We start from the raw sequence: 26,363 nt of genomic DNA, 5'->3' as shown, positions 1-26,363 counted from the left end.
GTGTGATGAGAAAGAATGAAGAGAGAAAAAGTGTGATGAGAGAAAATGAGAAAAGAGAGTGTGATAGGAGAGATCATGATGAGAGAAGATGAGAGAGAAAATATGATGTGAGAGAAAGTATGATGGGAGAGGATGAAGAGAGAGAAAATGTAATGAGAAAAATGAGGGGAGAGAGTGTGATGAGAGAGAAAGTATGATGAGAGAGAAAGTGTGATGAGGAAAAAAGGAGCAGTGAGTGTGATGGGAGAGATTGAGGAGAGAGAAAGTATATTGAAGAAAAAAAGGAGTGTGACAAGAGAGATTGAGGAGAGAGAAAGTGTGATGAGAGCGAAAGTGTGATAAGAAAAAAAGAGAAAAGATAGTGTGATGGGAGAGATTGAGGAGAGAGAAAGTATGATGAGAGAAAAAGAAGGAAGAAAGTGTAATGGAAGAGATTGAGGAGAGAGAAATTATGATGAGAGAGAAAGTGTAATGAGAAAAAAGAGGAAAGAGAGTGTGATAGGAGAGATTAAGGAGAGAGAAAGTGTATGATAAAATGATGAGAGAGAAAATATGATGAGAGAGAACAAGGAGAGAGAAGTGATATGAAAGAAAAAATAAATAAATATATTTTGATATTTGGTATTAAGGGAGAAAATTTTAGTTTTAGGTCAAGGGTATTTTTGGAATAAGGGAATATTTTGATTGATGAAAATAGGGTAATGGCTCATTGAAGGGGAGGTACATGGGAATGAGTTATTACCCAATTTCAAGCATTCATTCCCTTATTTGCATTCCTATTCCTATAATCCAAATATTGACAATGACAATCGATGATTCTCATTCCCATTCCCCACTCCTATTCTCTTAAATCAAACGCCCCCTAAGTATATAGTCAACCTTGACCTACTTAACTCTTCTAGTCTACTTTTGACCGTCAATTTTTCATATGAACAATTGCACTAGCAATCTCCATATATTATCAAATATCAAAACTCAAACATCAAGACTCAAGTTTGAGCCAACTCAAACTTAGTCAATCTGGTCAACTTTGAGTCAAGAAAAATTGCACCAATATTATTAAGTCAAACTAGTTGAACACATATATATTTAAATTTGTTCATTATTTTTGTGTGTATATTGAACAAATATAAATAAATTTTTATTAAGTGGAACATCAAATTTGTTCCCGGACATTTGATTCAACCCTAATCTAAACAATAACTGAAGTTCTAATCCATGGAGGATGAGAAAACCAGAGATGCGTTGCTTTGATTCCTCCCCTCTTTCCACGGCAAACAAAGCATTCATCCATCCATTTGATACCAAACCCAACTCCGGCGGCCATTTCTTTCCACGCAATTCCCATTCTTAATCTCTACAAATACCCAAACGCCACCGGCTATCGCCAGCGGGTGCAACATCGCCGTCGGTTTGGTCGGTCAATCAGTCGCCGGAGACGACGGCACGTACGTCGGCACCAGTTGAAATGGTCCTGACGTCAGTGCAACCCGGGTACCTGGCGGCCGCAGCCCACATCACCCACGTCGCCCACGTCTTCGCCCTCACCGTCTTCATCCTCGTCCTCGTCTGGGTCCTCCACTTCCGCGGCGGCGCCGCCCGCCTCCACTCCGACGACGCCAACCTCATTTTCAACGTACAGGCCCCTCAACCTTCTTACGCATCAATCCGACTCGATCTTTACTAGCTTGTTGCTATAAATCGACAGGTGCATCCTCTGGTGATGTCCTTGGGCTTCATTCTCATCATCGGCGAAGGTACAGCTCGGCCGCCCTGCTCTGCTCTGTTTTTTGCATCGGAAATTTGAGAGGATTGGTTTAATGGTGATCGAGCAGCTATAATGGCGTACAAGATAGTGCCGGCGGACAAGATGCTGCAGAAGTTCGTCCACCTTCTCCTCCACCTGATCGCGCTCGGCCTCGGGATTTTGGGGATCTACGCCGCCTTCAAGTACCACAACGCCGCCACCCTCCCCGACATGGTCAGCTTGCACTCCTGGCTGGGCATGCTCACCATCTGCTTGTTCGGGCTGCAGGTAACGATCAAATTAAAAATACTAATTTGTGCTGTAAAATTTATGAACGGGATTGACGGAGAAGGCGGCGACGTGGCGCAGTGGGTGTTCGGGTTTGTGAACTTCTGGTTTCCGGGGGCGTCGCCGGCTATGAGGGGGTTGCTGGTGCCGGTGCACAAGTCGGCGGGGCTGGTGGTGTTTCTGATGACGGTGTGCACGGCGGAGACGGGGTTGGTGCAGATGGACGCGGCGCCGGGGGCGGAGTCGCGGGTCATCAACTTCACCGGACTCTTCATGCTGCTCTTTGCGTTTGCCGTCAGCGTCTCTGTCGCCCTTCCCAAGGTCTTTTGATTTCGCCAAAGCATTACGATCTTGAAATATTCTTTTTTTTTGATAAAAAAATGTTAATAAAAGGCGAGAGATTGAGTTGGTGCTCTTTCTGTTCATTGAATTTATCGAGAATTTACTTTTGATTTTCAAGCTTCAAGAGGCGTGACGGTTAAAAGTTGGATGGATTTTCATGTAATAAAGGATTTGAAATTCACAAAGGTGATCTCGCACTTATCAGAACCCATATGCACCTTTTAAATTTAGTGAGAATTTTTTGTACGGTGGAACAGCCGCCCAGAACTAATCGATTTAAATAAAAAAAAAAAGAAAGAGGTATTTTGGTTAGTAAAAAAAATAATTAATCAGATTTATCAATATCAGTCCCAAACAACACATGCAAAATGTAACCGAAAACGAAACCTGTGCTTTGCCCTCCCAAAATCCCATGTTTTACCCTAAACTCTTTCCTCTCAAAATTCACAACTCCCTCCGTCGACGATCGCTAGGAGCTCCAGCTCCGTCCACTCCCTTCGTCAATGATAGCAGCTCCAACTTCATCCCCTCCCTTCATTGAAGATCGCCAGTAGCTTCAATTCCATCCTCTCCCTTCGTCGACGATCGATAGTAGTTCCAGCTCCATCCCCTCCCTTTGTCGACGACAGCAGCTCCAGCTTCGTCGACTCCACCATCTCCGATGACGATTAGCTATAGACATCACTCCAGCTCTAGACATTTGCTGCCCTAAATTCTTTTCAGAAGTTTTGAGTGTTCTCCTTTTCCTTGAGCTTATTGTGTGTTTTTGTAGCGTCACTTCGGTGGGAAATGTTCTCAAGAGCTAATTGACAAGATCTTTCTTCATTCTTGTTCTACTTTTTCCGTATCTCTTTCTCCTCTCTGTCAATGTGGATATTTGGTTAGCATTGGTTGATTATGTTTATCCCATTTGTGATAAGATGCATTTTCTTAACAACTATCATATGTCAAGAGAGAAATAAAAGTCTACGAAACAATTATGCAAATACTGATAAGCAAATAGGAGAATCAATCGTGGAAGAAATTTTGTCACAATGTAAAGATGTTGAAACAATTATGCTAATCATAATAAGTAGCATATTTGAATGCCACAGTACTCTCTTCATCAGTGACACCTATAAAGAAATCAACCTTAAGGTTATAAGAATGTGTAATATTTAGTAACAAATTCAATAAAAGCTGGAGTTAAGAAGATGAAAGGACATCCCTTTCCTTTCATATTTTTAGCTCATTAAATTCCTCCATTAATAGAGGGAGAGGGAGAGTCATTTTCCTCTAATATATATACATCCAAGCCAAAGAAGAAAATGGGGGTTTGACGAGGCTTACTATGTGCAAGGTTTGTGCAAAATCAGAGAGAAAGGGTTCGTCCTATACTTGAAAGGTCTCTGTGCAAGGTTTGTCCGTGTGTACAAGATTGTAAGAGGAGAACATCCATTAGAGAGAGATTTGACTTGTGAAATTTTGAAGATTTTTTTGATTTGTTCGTGATTGTTTTTCCGACGACAAGTTATTTTTCGATATCTTCTCCGATCTTCTTCTTCGAGCATGACTATGAGTTTTTTTTTTATTTTGTATGAAAAACGAAGATCAAGATCTACCACGGGAGATCACTGTGAATTTTATAGTTTTTGTATTTATATATTTTTCATGCTTTAGAATTATCAACATTGGTATCAGAGAGTTGCCTTAGTTCTAAGAATGGATGATGGATTTTTTTGTTTGTTATATGATTTGTTACCGTGAAAGCATAAAGATCACAAATATAGATTTGTGCATGTAGGCAATATACATGTAGATCTGTTAAATTGAAATGCCTAAAATGATAAGCAAAGAGATCTGTGCAAATATATTTTTAGATTTGTTCGAATGGTATGCACATGTTCATCCTCCGAAGAAATAGCCGACAGAGCTGCCATCAAAAGGCAAGATTGTGAATGTGTTGTGATATGTCATCATCGCTGAACCCCGAGCTCAACCGCATATACCCACGGAGTTTGTCTCTGCTCCTGATCTGTGTATGATCAAGGGGGTTAGTTATTTGATTATGGGTCGACAAGTGAAATAGAGGTGATGGCGACGGAGAAGAACATAAAAGGGTGAGGTTTAGCATAAGTAAAGAATGCTAGTGTTTTTTTTTCCTATGCCCACCTGCAAAGAAAAATAAATGATTGTTAACATTTCTTTTACGAATGAAGTTAAGGCATTTAAGAAAAAAAAATGTTAGTTTTTGTTAATTAATACATGTTACAATTAATTGGAAAAAGGTTCAATTAATTGGAATTGAACTTTATACAATAATGTTTCAATTAATTAGGCTTTGGGCTTGGATTCAAAGCATGATTGGGCCAAATTTTATCATGGGTAATAATGGGTTTGGTTCACTTGAACCGGATCGAGTTTGGTTCAAATCATTAGTTGGTTTAACCATTATTTGGTCTAAATCAATCAAGTTTGACTTCCGAATTGAATAAAATGGACGGGTTTGATTAAATATGTCTCAGCTAATCAAATTGGGATGAATTTAAAGTTTTTGGTCAGACTTAAATTGGATCTGGTTCAATTTAAGTCTGGTTCACTGAACCGGATCGACTATGTTGGTTTAATCAGACAATTATAGTTCAAAATAGGTCCCGATTTAGTTCAAACCATTAGTTGATTTAAATAAACCAGTTTAATCCAAACCAGAATCAATTTAGATTGATTATTGTGTTGGTGCGGGAAGCATCCGATGATCGAACCTATGTTTTGATTATGTCAAAGGGTCCAAAATTAAGTTTTCTTGTTATCTAACAAGGTTCATTGAGCTTGCAGGAAAGTCCTAAGTTATCTTAGGCAAAAGTCCTAATGGATTCTAGGCAGGTGGAAAATCCTACGGGGTGGAACCCTAGGTCCTAGGGGGTGGTAACCTTAGGTGATGGAAAGTCCTAACTGTGGTTAGGCAGGTAGAAAACCCTAGGGGGTGGTAACCCTATGTCCTAGGGCGTGGTAACCCTACGCTGAAGAAAATCCTAGGGGGCGGTAACCCTAGGTCCTAAGGGATGGTAGTCCTAGGCTGAGGAAAATCCTAGGGGGTGGTAACCCTAGGTCCTAGGGGGTGGTAACTGTAGGCTGAGGAAAACCCTATAGGGTAGTAACCGTAGGTCTTAGGGGACGGTAACTCTAGGCAGAAAGTCCAATCGGTCTGGAGGACCGATCTGACAATAGCTAAACTCTCCTGAGAGGAGTAGGTGAGGACGTGTTCCCCGGTGAAGGAACAGTAGGCGTCGGTTCGACCTAGGATTTTCGAAGGTGAAATTCGAAGTCAGAATCGGACAGTCCGGAGATTGTCAAAATAACTTTCTATTTATCTTATTTTATTGTGCTAACCTTGTTTTGCAGGGTATACTTTGTTTGTAGACTAACATGCCTTGCAAGATTGAAATTGCACAAGAAAAGCCTCGGATGAACAGTTCCGAGGCGCCCTCCATGGAGCTTGGAGGGGCCTCAGGTGACTTGATCTACAACCCCATAGCAAGGCTCGAGGGCACCCTCCATGGAGTTTGGAGACGCCCTGGACGCTAGATGAAGGGCGCCCTCCATAGAGCTTGGAGGCGCCCTCAGGCGAATAAGAAGCGAGCATTGCGGAGCTTATCAACGCGGCTGACTCAGCGGGTTTAGAGGCGCCCTCCATGCGGTTGGAGGCGCCCTCAACGGGCTATTTAAGCCTGGTTCGAGCAGCAGCCAAGCAAGAACTTGAAATCACAACCCTTTTTCCGTGTGCTGCTCAAAGAACGATCAGATAAAGTTGTAACTCGACTCCGACGACTAGAAGCTTTGAAATTCCCTATTTTTCGTTGTCGGTATAATTTTCATTATTGCTTTATATTGTACTTCAAAGTTGTAATTTTTTGAATTGATAGTGATTGCCCAAAGAAAACACTCAACGAGTGTGGGCCTTTGAGTAGGAGTCGTTACAGGCTTCGAACTAAGTAAAAACCTTGGTGTTAGTATTGTTTTTATCTTTCCGCTGCGTATTACTCAATTGTTTTAAAACTAACGTGAAAGCCACGAGCGATATTCACCCCCCCTAGCACTTTCGATCCTACAATTGGTATGAGAGCGAGGTCGTTTCGAATCGATGAAACCACCATTCAAGCATTTCTTTTTTGTGGTAATTTTTAATTTTCAGAGTTGATTAAAATCGATAAAATTGCCGCCTTCCGATCTGTTTTATCGCAATCAAAATTTTCTCTCGAAGCTGGTGCAACACCACTCGAGTTCGCATATTTAATTTTTTTTCTCGCACTACTAATCCAAGACCAAGTCTTTGAACAAGTTTTCTTGTTTTTGTGTGTGCTAGATCCTTAATGGCCCATCAAGAAGGCTACAACACAACCCACCTGCCTCTTTTCTCTGGCAAGGACTTTGGCTACCGGAAGAGCCGGATGGAATACCACCTCAAGATGCAAGTCGAGATGTGGATAATTATCCAAACTGGTCTCGAGCTTCCACTCGACGGTGTTGGAAAACTAGTGTCATGCTAGAACTGGGACTCCAACTTGATGAAGAAAATCGAGGCTGATGCCAAAACAACTTGCACCCTTCAATGCGGCCTAACCAAAGAAGAACTTAACCGAGTCGGTCCGTTTTCAAGTGAGAAAGGGTTGTGGGAAAAACTGATCGAGCTGCACGAGGGCACTTCCGATACTAAGGCAAGCAAGCATGATTTGATCTTAAATAAACTATATAACATAAAAATACAGGAAGGTGAGACGGCTAGCCAACTTTACGCGCGAATTTAGGATCTGCTGAATGATATCCATGGAATTGATCAAAAGGTAGAAAACTACGACATAATCAGATATACACTCAATGCTTTTCTGAGGAATACTTTGTGGGTATCCATGGTAGATGCTTACAAAGTATATAAGGATCTTTCATCAATTAAGTTAGATGAATTATTTTCCGAATTTGAATTGCACGAGCAGATAAATGCACATCTAGCCGAGAAAGGTATTGCTTTGATTGTAGATACGAGCAGAACCCGGGAACCAAAAGCAAAGTGCAGAACCGAACCTGAGTCCAAAGATGAATCAGACTCAGAAGATGACGACGATGATATCACAGCCGAGATTGTTAACCTAGTATGCAAACTCTACAAAAAGAAGAAAAGATTCACCAAGAAAGACATCAAAAAGGTGATTCAGTCTAAGAAGGTATAATAAAGTCCAAAAGTGAAGTTCGATGTAAGCTGCTATGGCTGCAACCAAAAGAGGCACATCAAAGCCAACTGTCCAAACCAAAAGGAAGCAAAGAAGCAAAGGAAGAAGAAAGCACTGCAAGCAACATGGGATGAGTCTTCTTCAGAAGACTCCAACGAAGAGCTCGAATAGATGAGCTTCCTCGCGCTTACGACCCGGGAACAACTCAAAGAATCAGAAACTGAGAGTGAATCGAAAATCGAGTTCGAGCGAAGCCACAGATCCGTATCTGTTTCTGAAGGGCCTAACCCCATTGTAAGAAATTCTTAATTAACTAAACTACATAATTTAGTCAATTATCTTATCCGTAAGTTAGCTAAATCTAACCTCTGAGTCAAGTCACTCCAAAAGAAAGTAACAATCCTTAAGGAGGAGACTAGATTGAATCCTTTGACTGAGCTAGTTCAATTTGGAAGTTCAACTCAAGTCCAACAACTTGAGGAAGAAAATTTTAATTTGAAAACTCAACTCAAAGAACTTAAAAACACGTTGAAACAATTCACTTTGGGTTCCAGCAACCTGGACCTAATTCTTGGAAAACAAAAAGTCGTTTACAACCAATCCGGACTTAGGTTTAAGGCTAAACAAAAGTATAGATCTTATTTATCACTTGTAAATAGAGCTAATAGAAACATAGTCCAAGCATGTGTCCCCAAGTCGAACTTGGTTAATCAAGTTGGATTTGGTCAATATTGGATCCCCAAGGATCATATCCATTACCTTGGTAGATCCTATCGAGGCTATGATCCAGGGGAAACCAATAGAAAGACTATCTTTATCGATAAATAAATTTGTTTGATGCTTGTTTTTACTACTTTATTATACATGCTTAGACTAGGCTAGATATAGACCTAGGCTTGATTTACACTTGTCCAGTTAGACCTAGGATTACTGTAAAGAAATTAAATATTCAATTTCTTTGAAAGACTTTGTCTAGAAGTGGTGAATAATCTCATACCTAAGAAGGCTCAGTGTCTCGCCACAGTTTGGAAGCCAATCTTTGAAATGAATATTTAATTGACTGATTATAAAACCTGAATCTAAGTCAAATGTAAATTAATCCTTAGATGATAATCTAAATTGAAGATTAAATTAGCCATCTTACAAAAACTATTAAGCATCCCTGATTGATAATTTAGAAAAGGGTGAGATGGACTTTGGTAAAATTTAAAATTAATTAACAAATCAATAAAATCTTAATTAATCATTTAATAAATCTTAATTAATACATCTATAAATCTTAATTAATTATTTAATAAATCTTAATTAATAAATCTATAAATCTTAATTAATAAATCTATAAATTTTAATTAATCTTTATTAATAAATTTTATTCAGTCTAATCAATTCATAACTTAATTAATTTCAAAATCTTAATTAATCTTAATTATAATTTCTAATAAATTTCAAAATGTTAATTACTTTCAAATCATAATTAAATTATAATTAATTTCAAAATTATAATTAATTTTAAAATCATAATTAATTCAAAAATTATAATTAATTTCAAAATCATAAGTAATTTTAAAATCATAATTAAATCCAAAATTATAATGAATTTTAAAATCATTAGTTACAAAATTATAATTTCAAGATCAAAATTAATTTTAATAAATTTCAAAAATCTTAATTATTTGATTATTAATTTTTAAATCATAATTAATATTTAAGTTTATAATTTCAAACTTAATTAATTTTCAATATATTTTCAAATCTTCAAAATTTTAGTTATTGTCAAATGTTTAAATCTAATTAAACTTATATTTTAAAATTTGAAATTCAAACTCATTGAAAATTTAAACTTATATTTTAAAATCTCAATTTCAATAGTTTTAAAATATTGATAAAATTAAAATAAACTTAACTTCGTCTCACACACACTCATAAGCTGAACATGATTGATAACCTAGAATGAGTGAGATGAAAAATCAGGAAAGTAAATAATGAATGAGTAAGACTCTAAAAAAATTTTGGCATTAATTAAGGGGGAGTGCAAAGAAGTTTAAGATATTATTTTTTATTTTGTTAAAGCAATGTTTTTCAAAGTTAAACTTTCCAAAAAGAGGAATTTCAATTTTTTTACTATTATTGAAAAGAAAAATAATTTTTTTAAAAAAAAAAAGACAGAAACTAAGTATTTGATAAAGTATATTTAAGTATTTAAAAAAAATCATTTACATAGCTAAGTATTTTTACAAGAAATTATTTTTAAAAGCTAAGTGTTTAAGCAAAATTATTTTTAAAAGCTAAGTGATTAAGAAAAATTATTTTTAAGCTAAGTGTTTAAGCAAAATTATTTTTAAAAGCTAAATGTTTAAGCAAAATTTTTTTTAAGCTATGTACTTAACTAAGCTTTTATCATATTTTTTTTTTGCTAAGTACTTAACTTAATTTTTATCAAATTTTTTTAAACTAAGTCTTTTTCAAAACCTTTATAAAGCTAAGTATTAAAGCTAAGTTCTTATCAACTTCTTTTGAAAGCTAAGTATTTGACAAAACAATTATTCTCAAAGCTAAAAATTAGCTAAGTTTTTTTTCGAAAAAGCTAAGTATTTTCAAAGTATTTCTAAATTAGCTAAATCTATTTCAAAGCACTTATTTTCAAAAGCTAATTTTAGCTAAGTTTTTTTAAAAAGGTTGACTCACTTTCAAATGCTTAAAAATTAGCTAAGTTTTTAAGTGCTACCTTTCAGGGGGAGCTTAAAGTTAAAAGAATAAATATTTTTTCTATCTTTGACATGTAAAATAAACTTCTCTCTACTAAGTATTATTTTTGATTTATATCAAGGGAGAGAGAAAAGTCAAAGTTAAGAATTTAAACATAATTTTTATGAAAGGGGTAGCATAAGGGAGTTTTTTTTCAAATCATTGTATTTACGCTCATGCTTAAATTCATTTATTATTTTGTTATGTTTTACTTAACTTTGAACCGTATTGTCATAATAAAAAAGGAGGAGATTGTTGACGCGAGAAACATCCAACGATCAAACATATGTTTTGATTATGTCAAAGGGTCCAAAGTTAAGTTGTCTTGTTTTCTAACAAGGTTCATTGAGCTTGCAGGAAAGTCCTAAGTTGTCTTAGGCAAAAGTCCTAGTAGATTCTAGGCAGGTGGAAAACCCTAGGGGGTGGTAAACCTAGGTCCTAGGGGCGGTAACCCTAGGTGATGGAAAGTCCTAACTGCGGTTAGGCAGGTGGAAAACCCTAGGGAGTGGTAACCCTAGGTCCTAGGGGGTGGTAACCCTAGGCTGAAGAAAACCCTAGGGGTGGTAACCTTAGGTTCTAGGGGGTGTCAACTGTAAAATACCTAAAAATGGAGAACAACGATAGGGGAATTTTTTGAAATTTTTAGGAATTTTCTGGGAATTTTTCGGAGCTCGTATGAACGAGTTAACAGGGACAAAAATGGGGTCCGGAAAAGCCTGTTTAGGCGACCCTGTTTTAATGAGGAAAAGTTTTAATTTATATTTCCTTTTCCCATTTTCTTTTCTTTTTCCCATTTTCTTTTCCTTCCGCGAGCCGACCCTTGCCCCAAAATCTTGCGGCGACTTCTCCTGAGCCCTAACCGGCGCCGAGCTCCTTCTCCCTCTCACTCTCATGGCGAGGAGCGCCTCTCCCCTCTACTGATCTCCTCTCCCCCTCATCCATGCCGAGCCGTGCGCCGATCACCGGCCACAGGAAGCCAGCACATCGCCTGTGCCCTAGCGCCTCCTGACGCCCTCTTTCTCTCCTCTGGCTGACGCGACGCCACGAGCTTCCGCCGGCCGAACCCTTCTTCCCTTCTGATTTCTTCTTCCGGCCACCGAGTAGAGCTGTCTTCTTTTTGCCCTAGCGCCGATGCCCTTGCCAAACAGTGTGCCCTAGATCTGTCCCTCACAGCCGCACCTCTGCACAGTGCTGCTGTCGAACGACCCAGCGACACCGATGCCTAATCGCTGTTGAGCACTATCTGTGGGACACCTCGAAGACACCACTGCTGATCCAGCCGGTCTACAGACGACACTACCCTCCCTGTCGTGAGCAGCCAACATTGAGGTAAGCCTCGTTGTGGATCACTGATGCAGTTTAGGGATACAATGGCTAATTGATGATGTTGGCATTAAAAGGGATTCATCTATAAAGAAGAAGGAAGAGGTTGAATTGGAGAACTGGATTTGGAAATCAAATTTTCGGCAGCGGGCTGATATAAAAGCAAACGGATTTAGGGTGCTGTGGGATTTCTTGGATCTGGCAGCTACTTCGATCCAGCAAGCTTTTTGGCTGTGAAGTGAGGACCTTGACGTGAGACGACATCTCGACGTCAGATTTGGACCAGATACGATCCTTCCTATTGAAGGCGGGTACCTCTTGACTTATCTTTTATGATATTGTCTTTGGATATGCATAGTATTTTATAACTACAAGCAATGAACATGTTTGTCTTTGGTATGTCACTGTTTGATATTCATAGCATGTTAGGTTTATCGCCTGTGATGTATCCGTGCTTATATCATGAGATTTATTGCCTTGAGTACTGTATTACCATGAGTATCTTAGTTTCTAGAATAAGTGACATACCATGTTTTACTGAGGTTAGTACTAGGTTCTGGACTTTTGGTTTCAGTCATGTGTATCGAGATTGTCTGATACTTAGGTTTTATGCCATGACTGGCTTGGGTACCTCTATTTGTATATCGTATATGGTTCGTGTACCTAGACCTTGGTTCTTGATATGTGCATATTGTTGGTACATATGTTATGGAAGGAGATATGTTTAGGATCTAGGTTGCTATACCATAGAGGACCTGTAAGCCCTAGATCCGTGGATTGACCTACTGATACTGTAGTACCCATATTATGTATATATGGATTTTTCTATGCTGATCAGGATATTCCATACTTATTATGTTCAGGACATAGGCTTTTGATATTCTATCTGACCTGTGTACTATAGATTTTGGTATGTGACCATCGCTTTTACAGTACCCATTTTGTATATATGGATATGGTTATGTTGATCAGTTATTGTTATGCATAGTGACATGCATCATGATTGCATGCTGTACGATTCTCGGCTCCACTATGGTTGAGCCCATCGCCAGTTGCATGTACTGCACACACCCCTACTCATGGTTTAGTGGTATATCAGGCAGGTGTGTGGCGGTTCTGCTGTTTGGCTCCGTTGGTCATATGACCCAGCGTGGTAGCCGGCAGTCAGTTCCACTCTGTTTGGCTCCGCTGGCATTTAGTGTAGCAGTTTGGCTCTGTTGGTCAGGTGACTCAGCGTGGTAGCCGGCAGAGATACCTCCCCGTCATCGTGTACCGGGAGTTGAGAGCATTGAGCTCCCCCATTTATGATTTGGGGTCACAGGACAGGAGTACTCCGACAGCATCCCGTCCACTCGGTCACTCATCAGGAGCAGTGACGACAGAGTGCACGGTTGTCATAGCCCTACCCACTCGGTCTCGTCATTTGTGTGTGAGAGGACTGACTGGCATCAGGGGTGACCAGGATGCATCATTAGCATCATATGCATTGATGTATTTATATTATTGTGATTGTGTTTGCTGCATTTGGTTGCTGCATTTTGGTTGGATGCATACCTTTGACCTGCATACAGGATTATTGACACTTTCGGTTTGACGACCCTTTTGTCTGGATAGGAGTTCCTGGTGAGTACAGCTTCCTCAGTTACCTTTCAGTTTTACATATTCCCTATATATATGATTAGGAAGCTGTATTCCATGTTTGATGCTGTTAGATATATCTTACTACTCATGTCCATTGGTATTCGCTGAGTTATTGAACTCACCCCCGTTGACACTATCTTTTTCAGGTACCAGGTTATTTATGGTGTCGCTTGGAGCATCCTGTCTGCTGGTCCCCACGTCACATCAGAAGACTTATCGGTTTCACGTATGTTTTGTTTGTTTTATGTATCAGTTTGTTTAGCTCTGTACTCCGGTTTTATTTTTGGAGTGTTGATGTTGTTATGTGGTATTTTGTATTTGTTGTTGGTTGTGTAAGCCTAGCCGGCTAGCAGTTTTTGTGCTTTGGTTAGTATTGGGTTTCTGTCATTTTCGTTGTGTTGGTTTTGTTCCAGCCGTGTGAGCTGATGATATATATATAACTGCGTAGTTGTGTGTATGTTCCAGCCGCCTGTGGCTGATGTATATTATGTCTGTAGAAATGATTCAGATTGTCACCGGTACAGGGGAGGTGCTGTCGAAATTTCTTCGGGCAGAGACTCCTCTGGGGTGTGACAATTTAGTGGTATCAGAGCAGGTATACGATACTTGCTACGTGTTCTGGATTTTTGAGATTTATCTGATATCAATTTATTTGGTATCAGAGATCGACTTACGAGTCTTATTTTCCTGTGTTTCGGATTTCGTGTTTTGGTCTTCTCGATGTGACTTTTCGGGTTTTGGGACCTTGCAGCAGCAGGACATCTCCAAGCTATAGGAGGTATGTTGGTATATACTGTTGTCCTACCTCTCTGTTAGTATATGCCTATATTACAGTTTATCATCTGTATTAGCATTCTTTATTAGTATCTGTCTGGTTGATGTAGCACATATTATATGTGATGGGATAGCCACTAATCTTGATCGACCTTAATAGAGATTGAGGGATTATAATTTCTGGCGATTTTTCATATCATACACCAGTAGTTTTAGTTTCTGTTATTACTAGTTGGTTAGCAGATTGAGGCACATACCAGGCTCTGCTATTATTAGCTAGGTAGTGACTAGTAATTATATATTCTAGATGACCCAGCCAGTAGAATACAGATATACTTTAATTAGTTTTCGTCGGTATATGATTAATGTACTCTGGTTAGATCGGTCAATAGAAAACTGATTTACACATGTTGATTTAGTGGTCGTGAATGTATTTACCTTAAATGCTTATGGAGGATTAATGTAATCTTGATCAGTTGATAGGTGACCGATTTAGTTTTGTTGGACCGATCAGTAGAGGGCAATCATACCCTATTTTATGGAGATGCTGATCTTTGGGTTGTTTGTTCTTAGTTTGGTATCTAGAGCACATTTGAGTACATGTTTTATACTGATGTGGGAAAGGATTGAATTAGCCATATACTAATGACGACTTGGTCAGTCGATAGAGGATCGATGTATCCTATTCCATGAGTACTTTAATTTTGGACTGTATGTACCTAATTGGATAACTTAGAAGGTGGCGTAGGGTTTGTGTGGTAGATTGGATTTAAAATATGTTGATTATGCATATTTTTGTGGTGTGTAGATATGATTGTTATGAGTTGAAGGAGTTCTATGATGGATAGTTCATTTGCAGGTAGTGTGAGTATTCCTATCTAGATATGGTTATGGTAGGTTCCTTGTAGATTATAGCTATTTAGTTAGCTGTACGTGTCTGATTGACATATTGGAAGTATCTTGTCGTCTACATCGGTGTTGTGATATGTACATATGTGTTTTGTGTGGTATCTGAGGTATCTTGTTGATTATGTGTGATTTATGAGTGCATCTGGGTTTAGTATGCCTTATTGGAAGTTGATGTTGATTATATTCTTGGCATATGTATATATTTGTCATGTGAGTGTTGTTTGAGGGTATTGTTGATTTTACCTACGATAATATGTGCACACGGGTTTGGTATACATTGTTGGAGGTATCACGGTGATTTATACTTATGATGTGAGTATATTTGGTGTGTACTAATTGGAGGATGATAGAGTTGACTATGGATTTGATTTGCTTAACTGGGTGGTTATACCCTAAGCTACCCACAGTGATCTGTGGTAGAGAGATTTCGTGCAATCTCTAGCTAGATAGTTAGGTGCTTGGGGCACTTATGTATTGTTGTGGTAGAGCGTAGCTCCCACATGTTATGGATCGTTTGTGGTAGAGCGTAGCTCCCACATATTCTGGATTGTTGTGGTAGAGCGTAGCTCCCACATATTTAGGGATTGTTCTGTGGTGGAGCGTTGCTCCCACATATTGCGGATTGCTTGTAGCGGAGCATTGTTCCCATATTTATTGTAGATACATGTTACGGATTATTTATAGTGGAGTGTTACTTCCACATATGGAGGATTTCTTGTGGTAGAGCGTTGCTCCCACATATGTGGTATTTCGTGTGATAGAGCATTGCTCTCACACTGGAGGTTCTATTCTTTGGTGATTATATATCGTTGGTGATTAGATCTGTTTATTGTTGAGGATCTTATGGTTAGGAATGTCTGTGATACGGATATTATGTGTCTTGGTTTTACCATTAGTGCTTGCGGTGCCCTAGATATTATCATGGACTCGATGATTTGGGTATCCCTAGGATGTTTGGATTGGTTTCCATTGTCTTTGTTGACGATGTTGTGATCTATTTCGGATCCGCGGTGAGTCACGTACACCACCTTTGCTTAGATCTAGAGATGTTTCGACGAGAACATCTATATGTGATGATCAGTAGTGCTTATTTGGATTGTCTTATGTGATGATGATTGGGACACGCGGTCACCAGTAAGAGTATACCGTGGTTCCACAGGAGATCGAGGTTGTTACCGTTGGGAGTAGACGGAGTCGATATAAGAGGCTCGCAACTTCCTTTGTTTGGCTCGATATTTCCGGAGATACGTTGAGGGTTTCTCACGGATTGCTATGCTACTTACACGCCTGATCAGGAAAGGCGTGAAGTTCACTTGGACTGAGGTTTGCAAGACCAGCTTATAGGAGCTGAAGTGGAGTTTAGTGTCGGCTCCGATTTTTGGTTGTACCTTCTGGAGAGAACGAATTCGTGCTCTATACCGATGCATCTCTACTGGGTTTGGACGCTGTTTTGATGCAGCACGATAGAGTAGTCTCCTATGCTTCTCGTCGGTTGAAGAAGCATGAGAAGAACTACCCTGTACATGATCTGAAGCTTGTCGCCATTATTTTTGCCATGAAGATTTGGCGACATTATTTATATGACGTTACATTTGAGATTCTCACTGACCATAAGAGTCTCAAATATCTGTTTTACTTAGAAGGAACCTAATCTCAGACAGAGGAGGTGGATGAAGTTCCTGAAGGATTTTGATTGTACCATTAGCTATCACACATGGGGAAAAGCTAATGTGGTTGTCGATGCACTTAGCAGGAAGTCCAGAGGGACTTTAGCTTGCCACCGAGTTGTGGTCACAGACTTGATTCAAGGTTTCTCCAAGTTGGGCCTTGAGGGGTAAGGGACAGACAGAGCAGGGTATTATTGTTACCAGGGTTGCTCAGTCGTCGATCAGGACGAGGATCCGAGAGCCCTAGGCTGCTGATCAGTATTTATAGTTATTTGCAGCCGGATAGTTTCCGGGCAGCAGACCGAGTTCACACGAGACGAGGAGGGTGTTATACACTTCCGAGGCAGATTATGCGTACTTCAGTCTCATCCGGTCTTATAAGAGTTACTTCCGGAGGCTCATCGCTCATGATTTGCTGTCCACCCAATCGGTACCTGTGTGTACCAAGATTTGAGGTGTTTCTATTGGTGGAACGACATGAAGGAAGACATCGCGGATTTTGTAGCTAGATGTCTCGTCTGTCAGCAAGTGAAAGCCGAGCATTAGAGATCTGTCGGCTTACTTCAGCAGATTTCTATTCCTGAGTGGAAATGAGAACATATTACTAAGGACTTTGTGGTGAGTTTGTCGAGGACATGACGAGACCAAGACGTGATTTGGGTAATCGTTGATCAATTAACCAAATCCGCGCACTTTTTAGCGATCCGGAAGACTGATTTCCTGGATCGATTGGTAGATCTATTTTGCCGGGAGATCATCAGATCACATGGTGTCCCGTTGACTATTATTTCGGATAGAGGCACCTGTTTCACGTCTCGTTTCTGGCAGAGTCTGCGACATGCCTTGGGCACTCAGGTCTGATTTAGTACAGTTTCCATCCGCAAACAGATGGACAGTCAGAGCGGACCTTTCAGACTCTAGAGGACTTGCTGAGATTGTGTGTATTGGATTTTGGAGGTAGTTGGGAGGACCATCTGCCATTGGTAGAGTTTGCCTACAACAACAGCTTATATTCGCCTGTCAGATGACACCGCTTGAAGCGTTGTATGGTAGGTTTTATCGTACACCCACCCTTTGAGATGAGGTTGGGGAGGCCCAGTTGTTGGGACATCATAGAGCTCAGCAGAACGAAGAGTTGATCCGTATTATCAGACGGAGAATGTTAGAGGCGCAGGATCGCGAGAAGTGTTATGTTGGTCGGAGACGCAGACCCCTAGCGTTCTCTATTGGCGATCATGTATTTCTGCGAGATTCCTCCACGAAAGGAGTAAAGAGATTTGGCCCCGAGATAAGCTAGCTCCGCGATACATTGGACCTTTCCAGATCTTGGAGAGGATTGGAGCGGTAGCTTATCGTTTGATACTACCATCGTTCCTGTCAGGTGTTCACGATGTATTCCATGTGTGGTATATATCCGACTCGACAGATTTGTTGGCAGATATCTCAGTTCCTATTTAGCCTGACGTCACCTATGAGGAGGTTCCGGTACGGATTCTAGACCTGGAAGAGCGTCAGTTGCGGAACAAGACTATCCGACTGGTTAAAGTCGGATGACAGTATCATTTGGACGAGGAGGTTTCTTGGGAGCTCGAGGATACTATCCGAGCTCGATACCCCATTTTTCATTTGGGATATGTGATTTTATTTACCGTTCAGCATTTATACTCGTTACTTGTTGTTAGTATTTGCTGATGGTAGATAACGAAATTTGGGGACCAAATTTTTATTAGTGGGGGAGAATGTAAAATACCTAAAAATGGCGAACAACGATAGGGGAATTTTTCGAAATTTTTAGGAATTTTCTGGGAATTTTTCGGAGCTCGTATGAACGAGTTAACATGGACAAAACTGGGGTCCGGAAAAGCCTGTTTAGGCGACCCTGTTTTAATGAGGAAAAGTTTTAATTTATATTTCCTTTTCCCATTTTCTTTTCTTTTTCCCATTTTCTTTTCCTTCCGCGAGCCGACCCTTGCCCCAAAATCTTGCGGCGACTTCTCCCGAGCCCTAACCGGCGCCGAGCTCCTTCTCCCTCTCACTCTCATGGCGAGGAGCGCCTCTCCCCTCTACTGATCTCCTCTCCTCCTCATCCATGCCGAGCCTTGCGCCGATCACCGGCCACAGGAAGCTAGCACATCACCTGTGCCCTAGCGCCTCCTGACGCCCTCTTTCTCTCCTCTGGCTGACGCGACGCCACGAGCTTCCGCCGGCCGAACCCTTCTTCCCTTCTGATTTCTTCTTCCGGCCACCGAGTAGAGCTGTCTTCTTTTTGCCCTAGCGTCGATGCCCTTGCCAAACAGTGTGCCCTAGATCTGTCCCTCACAGCCGCACCTCTGCACAGTGCTGCTGTCGAACGACCCAGCGACACCGATGCCTAATCGCTGTTGAGCACTATCTGAGGGACACCTCGAAGACACCACTGCTGATCCAGCCGGTCTACAGACGACACTACCCTCCCTGTCGTGAGCAGCCAACATTGAGGTAAGCCTCGTTGTGGATCACTGATGCAGTTTAGGGATACATTGGCTAATTGATGATGTTGGCATTAAAAGGGATTCATCTATAAAGAAGAAGGAAGAGGTTGAATTGGAGAACTGGATTTGGAAATCAAATTTTCGGCAGCGGGCTGATATAAAAGCAAACGGATTTAGGGTGCTGTGGGATTTCTTGGATCTGGCAGCTACTTCCATTCAGCAAGCTTTTTGGCTGTGAAGTGAGGACCTTGACGTGAGACGACATCTCGACGTCAGATTTGGACCAGATACGATCCTTCCTATTGAAGGCGGGTACCTCTTGACTTATCTTTTATGATATTGTCTTTGGATATGCATAGTATTTTATAACTACAAGCAATGAACATGTTTGTCTTTGGTATGTCACTGTTTGATATCCATAGCATGTTAGGTTTATCGCCTGTGACGTATCCGTGCTTATATCATGTGATTTATTGCCATGAGTACTGTATTACCATGAGTATCTTAGTTTCTAGAATAAGTGACATACCATGTTTTACTGAGGTTAGTACTAGGTTCTGGACTTTTTGGTTTCAGTCATGTGTATCGAGATTGTCTGATACTTAGGTTTTATGCCATGACTGGCTTGGGTACCTCTATTTGTATATCGTATATGGTTCGTGTACCTAGACCTTGGTTCTTGATATGTGCATATTGTTGGTACATATGTTATGGAAGGAGATATGTTTAGGATCTAGGTTGCTATACCATAGAGGACCTGTAAGCCCTAGATCCGTGGATTGACCTACTGATACTGTAGTACCCATATTATGTATATATGGATTTTTCTATGCTGATCAGGATATTCCATACTTATTATGTTCAGGACATAGGTTTTTGATATTCTATCTGACCTGTGTACTATAGATTTTGGTATGTGACCATCGCTTTTACAGTACCCATTTTGTATATATGGATATGGTTATGTTGATCAGTTATTGTTATGCATAGTGACATGCATAATGATTGCATCTTTGCGATTCTCGGCTCCACTATGGTTGAGCCCATCGCCATGTCTGCACACACCCCACTCATGGTTTAGTGGTATATCGGGCGTGTGTGGCTCTGTTTGGCTCCGTTGGTCATATGACCCAGCGTGGTAGCCGGCAGGCTGTTTCCGCTGGCATTTAGTGTAGCAGAGTAGTAGCCGGCAGACGGTGGACTCTGTTTGGCTCCGTTGGTCGTTGACTGGTAGCCGGCAGAGATACCTCCCGTCATCGTGTCGGGAGTTGAGAGCATTAAGCTCCCCATTTATGATTTGGGGTCACAGGGCAGGAGTACTCCGACAGCATCCCGTCCACTCGGTCACTCATCAGACGGCAGAGTGCACGGTTGTCATAGCCCTACCCACTTGGTCTCGCCATTTGTGTGTGAGAGGACTGACTAACGTCAGGGGTGACCAGGACGCATCATTAGCATCATATGCATTGATGTATTTATATTATTGTGATTGTGTTTGTTGCATTTGGTTGCTGCATTTTGGTTGGATGCATACCTTTGACCTGCATACAGGATTATTGACACTTTCGGTTTGACGACCCTTTTGTCTGGATAGGAGTTCCTGGTGAGTACAGCTTCCTCAGTTACCTTTCAGTTTTGCATATTCCCTATATATGATTAGGAAGCTGTATTCCATGTTTGTTGCTGTTAGATATATCTTACTACTCATGTCCATTGGTATTCGCTGAGTTGTTGAACTCACCCCCGTTGACACTATCTTTTTCAGGTACCAGGTTATTTATGGTGTCGCTTGGAGCATCCTGTCTGCTGGTCCCCACGTCACATCAGAAGACTTATCGGTTTCACGTATGTTTTGTTTGTTTTATGTATCAGTTTGTTTAGCTCTGTACTCCGGTTTTATTTTTGGAGTGTTGATGTTGTTATGTGGTATTTTGTATTTGTTGTTGGTTGTGTAAGCCTAGCCGGCTAGCAGTTTTTGTGCTTTGGTTAGTATTGGGTTTCTGTCATTTTCGTTGTGTTGGTTTTGTTCCAACCGTGTGAGCTGATGATATATATATAACTGCGTAGTTGTGTGTATGTTCCAGCCGCCTGTGGCTGATGTATATTATGTCTGTAGAAATGATTCAGATTGTCACCGGTACAGGGGAGGTGCTGTCAAAATTTCTTCGGACAGAGACTCCTCTGGGGCGTGACATCAACCCTAGGCTGAGGAAAACCCTAGGGGGTGGTAACCCTAGGTCCTAGGGAGTGGTAACCCTAGGCTGAGGAAAACTCTAGGTGGTGGTAACCCTAGGCTGAGGAAAATCCTAGGGGTTGGTAACCCTAGGTCCTAGGGGGCGGTAACCCTAACCAAAAAGTCCAGTCGGTCCGGAGGATCGATTTGACAACAGGTAAACTCTCCTGAGAGGAGTAGGTGAGGATGAGTTTCCCGGTGAGGGAACAGTAGACGTCGGTTTGGCCTAGGATTTCCGGAGATGAAATCCGAAGTCAAAATCGGGCAGTCTAGAGATTGTCAAAATAACTTTCTATTTATCTTATTTTATTGTGGTAACTTGTTTTGTAGGGTATACTTTGTTTGTAGACTAACATGCTTTGCATGATGGAAATTGCACAAGAAAAGCCTCAGATGAACAATCTCGAGGCTCCCTCCATGAAGCTTGGAGGCGCCTCAGGTGACTTGATCTATAGCCCCGCAGCAAGGCGCGAGGGTGCCCTCCATGGAGCTTGGAGGCGCCCTCAGGCGGATAAGCAGCGAGCGTTACGGAGCTTATCCAGGCGGCTGACTCGGCGGGTTTGGAGGCTCCCTCTATGCGGTTGGAGGCGCCCTCAACGGACTATTTAAGCCTGGTTCGAGCAGCAGCTAAGCAACAACTTGAAATTGCAACTCTTCTTTCGTGTGCTGCTCAAAGAACGATCCGACAAAGCTGTAACTCGACTCCGACGACAAGAAGCATTAAAATTCCCTATTTTTCGTTGTCGGTATAATTGTCATTATTGCTTTATATTGTACTTCAAAGTTGTAATTTTCTGAATTGATAGTGATTGTTCAAAGTAAACACTCAACGAGTGTGGGCCTTGGAGTAGGAGTCGCCACAGGCTCCGAACCAAGTAAAAACCTTGGTGTTAGTATTGTTTTTATCTTTTCACTACGTATTACTCGATTGTTTTAAAACGAACGTGAAAGCCACGAGTGTGATTCACCCCCACCCCCCTCTAGCACTTTCCATCGTACATATTGGGCTTGGACCAAATATGATCAAATGACTAGATTTATTCTATTGGGTTAGATTTGATCAAAAACAAAAATTAAATTTGTTCTAATGGGTCAGATTAATCCAAAGGACATTGGGTTGATCAAATGGACCTTAGTTTGATCAATAAGTCAGAGGTGAGCTTAAATGGCTTAGATCAAATAATAATAGAACATAGGTAAGAAATCTCTATCCAATTAGATTAGTTCTAATGAGTATAATGGACTAAGTTCAGGATCTTGTTTCCTAATTGACCGGTCTAATGTGTCAATTGACTTAGACTCCTGAAAATTGAGAAAATTTATTTTTATTAATTAATAATGTTGGTTCTATGTCTATATAAATCAAATTAAGCCAGTTTTGTACTAGTAAGTTGGTTTTGTACTGACTTATTTAATTTATAGATGTCACAGACTATTACGACCTTGACTCGTCGTGAAGTGCAACGGGACCGGCTGAGGGGGGGAATTCAGGAGATTGAATATAACCCAGTTTATGGAGCCAACAGGCACATTGAGAGGCTTGATTGATTGTTTTGGAAACTCGAGCGAGAAGAGTTTCTAGTCTTGGACAATTATAGTATCTAGGCTTTGATGTGTTCATTGCCAGAGTATCCCAAGGTGGAAGCAGACTATGTATGGGGCGAATCTCATATTCACAGTTATGCGTGGAGCTACTTCATCATGTGGATCAAGAGGGTCCCGAAGAATTTGAGGAGAATCCATAAGAGGATCCGAATGTATATCCAATAGAGAATTCTGAAGTTGGTCTACCAGAGATTGCCTCAAATGAGTCCAGGTTCAAGGGGATTGAGTTGACCACTGCATTGACATTTGTCCTAGTGGGAGTGGTATTGACCTATCTAGTTTATTAGAGTTCTTTTATTACTACTGTCATTATGTAGGGATAGTATTAGTCCATTTAGTTTTTGAGTCATCTAATAATTTCTGTCGTTATATACGAACAAAGTTATTCTATAAAAAGTTATGTTATGTGTTAACAAATTTAATCATGATTAGTTCATGTTCAATTCAATGATTAGTTCATTTCATGATTAGTTCATGTTTACTTTAATGATTTGTTCATTCGATAATTAGTTCATTTGGTAGGATGTATGTAATAGTATTGATCAATGTTGATTTGATTGGACTATACAAATGATGAGTGGAAACATAATTATTACTTGATTTTGTAAACCAACTCAAATTAACATTAAGTCAATCATAAAGTGCATGCATATGAATTACACTGAATACTAAATAATATGTTTATTTATGTCAGATCATGACAAATAAGAACATCATAGCTAGACTCAATAACAGAGAGAAATTATATAAGGATAGCTACAAAATCTGGCAGCTCAAGATACAATATGTTCTTGAGGAAAAAGAAGTTCTTGAGGCTATAAAATATATTATGGAAGAACCTGTAGATAGTCCCACTACACAAAATAGACGAGATCTTGATGCCTATAAGGCATGGAAGAAGAATGACTCCACTGCTAAGGGAATATTGATTAGTTCAATAGTGGATAACCTAGTTTTTGAATATGAGTAGTATTTTACGGCTCATGTAGTCTAGGCAACCCTTAAGGAGAAATACAGTAGAGTAAGTCTGAGTAAGCTTCGATAGCTAACGATTAAGTTTGACAACTACAAGAAGTGTCCGAATCTTTCAATGGTTCAACACCTCAGTGAGATGTCAAAAATGATTCGGGAGCTTAAAACTGCTGGTCATGAGTTAACCAATGAACAACAGGTTCAAGTATTTATTCGTTCTCTTTCAGATTCTTAGGAAATCATGAAGCAGATCCTAACTCACAGTGAAAGGATTAAGTTTTTCATTGACATCTCACGTCATATAAAATTGGAGGTGGAGAGAGTTGGATTCGTAAGGATTTCTAGACTAGCCTATGTCGCGATTGGTTATGTTGGATCATCTGGATCCAAAAAAAGAGAAATGGTTCAAGAAGGGGAAGGGAAAGAAGAAAGAAGTTGCTACTGTGGGATAAGGCCCAATTAAGAAGAAAGGAAAGAAGACCAGATTGAAATAATGCAAGTGTGTCTTCTTTTCTTGAGCATTTGATTGCGAGTTCAGTATTGTTAGCTAATTCTTATCCTTTATAGATTATAGATTTGAGAGCAACCAACCATGTATCTTGGGAGTGAGTTATATTTGTAGAGTATCGACAGTACCAACTGGTAATAAATGGATCTATGTAGGAAACAATGCAAGAGTTGAAGTCAAAGGAGTCGGCACTTGCAAACTCAACCTCCGTGGTGGTAGTGTTTTGTTTCTACATGATGTCTTGTATGCTCCTGAAATTTGACATAATCTATTTCTGTTACAAGTCTTCTTGATTTAAAGTATTGTATTAATTTTGATAGCTGAAGTGTTGAACTTAAGATTGACTCAGTATCAATCAGATATGATTTTTTATCAAATGGTTTTATGGTTCTTGAGGTAGAACCAGATGTCAATTGTGCTATTGAGAGTTATTTTTCAAATATTGCTCTAACTAGTGATGTAGATATAACTAATGAGGTTTGACATGCTAGATAAGGACACATAGGACAAGAACGTATGAATCAGTTGGCTAAAGAGGATTTATTGGGCACTTGGGCTAAGATTCACTTGTCTATATATGAGCATTGTCTTGCTAGAAAAACAACTAGGAAACCATTTGGTAAGGCTATAAGAGTTGAATCATCATTACAATTAATTCATTGGGATATTTGTGGTCCAATGAATATGAAGGCTAGACATGAAGCTTCTTATTTCATTACATTTATTGATGATTTCTCTCGTTTTGGTTATGTGTATTTGATTTCTCATAAATCAGAAGTATTAGATTGCTTTAATCGTTATTTGAATGAAGTTGAGAATCAAACAAAATATAAAGTTAAGACTTTATGCACTTACCATGGAAGAAAATATTTGTCTGATATGTTTAAGATAATATATAATTATAGAGGGATTATTAGACAATTAACAATCCCAGGAACTTCACAGTTAAATAAGGCTGCTGAAAGAAGAAATATAACTCTTCTAAATATGGTTAGGTCTATGATGGCGGAGGGTAATTTGGCAATCTTCTATTAGGGAGATGCAGTGTTAGTTGTGGTCTATATACTTACAAAGTACATTCAAAGTCAATTCCATCTACCCCATATGAATGTTGGACAAGTTTGAAAATCATATTAAGTAATCTGAGACCCTGGGGGTCACTTGCTTATGTTCATAATAGTTCTCACAAGTATGAAAAATTGAACCTAGGGGTAAGAAATGTATCTTTATTAGAAATCATGAGACATCTAAAAGTTATGTTTTCATAGATGAGCAACTAGATGGAACCATCTTCAAAATAAATTCGAGAGATGTGACTTTTCTCGAAATAGAGTTCTCAACTAGAGGTGATGTAGATAAAAGTGTGCCTTTTTTTTTTTTGAGGATGGGATATTATCAACAAGAGAGGTGTCAAAAGAGATGTCTGAGTTTAGTCAACCTAGTGGAAGTGATTTGCCAAGTCATAAGTTGATTTCTCAACAACCCAACTTACGAAGAAGTGTTCATAAGATTAAACCTCAAAAATGGCTTAATATTGAGAATAATGCATCAATAACACTCTCAGTTGACGCAATGAACCTCAAAACATTGAGGAAGTATTAAGATGCTCAGTTAAAGAAAAAAAAAGGTAAGTTGCAATGGATGAGGAAATGGAGTCAATGATAAAGTATCAAGTTTAGTATTTAGTCGATCTTCCTCTGTGCCAAAGGGCTATTAGGAATAAGTTGATTCTCAAAATCAAGAGAAAATAGATGGATTGATTAATCGATACAAAGCTTAATTAGTTGCAAAAGGATATATCCAAATGAAGGATATTATTTTAGAAGAGAAGTTGAGTTCATCTTAGGAGTGAAGATCATGAAAGATTGATCAAAAAGACTTTTGGGTTTGTCTCAACAGGCTTATATCACTAAGATGTCACAATACTTCAATAT

At 39.7% G+C, this 26,363-nt stretch overlaps 1 protein-coding gene across 1 annotated transcript; it reads left to right on the top strand.

Moving 5' to 3' along the window:
- The first annotated feature begins 1,387 nt into the window (after positions 1-1,387).
- LOC122049174 (probable ascorbate-specific transmembrane electron transporter 2) lies at positions 1,388-2,501 on the top strand. The gene is made up of 4 exons (XM_042610604.1): positions 1,388-1,636; positions 1,709-1,757; positions 1,836-2,035; positions 2,117-2,501. The coding sequence occupies exons 1-4, from the start codon at positions 1,469-1,471 to the stop codon at positions 2,363-2,365; spliced, it is 666 nt and encodes a 221-aa protein (XP_042466538.1). The 5' UTR covers positions 1,388-1,468; the 3' UTR covers positions 2,366-2,501.
- The last annotated feature ends 23,862 nt before the right edge of the window (positions 2,502-26,363 follow it).

The sequence above is a fragment of the Zingiber officinale genome, chromosome 2B (assembly GCF_018446385.1).
Source record: "Zingiber officinale cultivar Zhangliang chromosome 2B, Zo_v1.1, whole genome shotgun sequence".
NCBI lineage: Eukaryota > Viridiplantae > Streptophyta > Magnoliopsida > Zingiberales > Zingiberaceae > Zingiber > Zingiber officinale.
Note: the sequence above shows the minus strand (reverse complement) of the source record. Positions and strands in the feature narration are given on the sequence as shown.

Coding starts and splice junctions, on each gene's coding strand:
- LOC122049174 (XM_042610604.1), top strand. CDS start 1,469: ATGGTCCTGACGTCAGTGCAACCCGGGTACCTGGCGGCCGCAGCCCAC. Junction 1,758..1,835: donor CATTCTCATCATCGGCGAAG/GTACAGCTCGGC, acceptor GTGATCGAGCAG/CTATAATGGCGTACAAGATA. Junction 2,036..2,116: donor TCTGCTTGTTCGGGCTGCAG/GTAACGATCAAA, acceptor GACGTGGCGCAG/TGGGTGTTCGGGTTTGTGAA.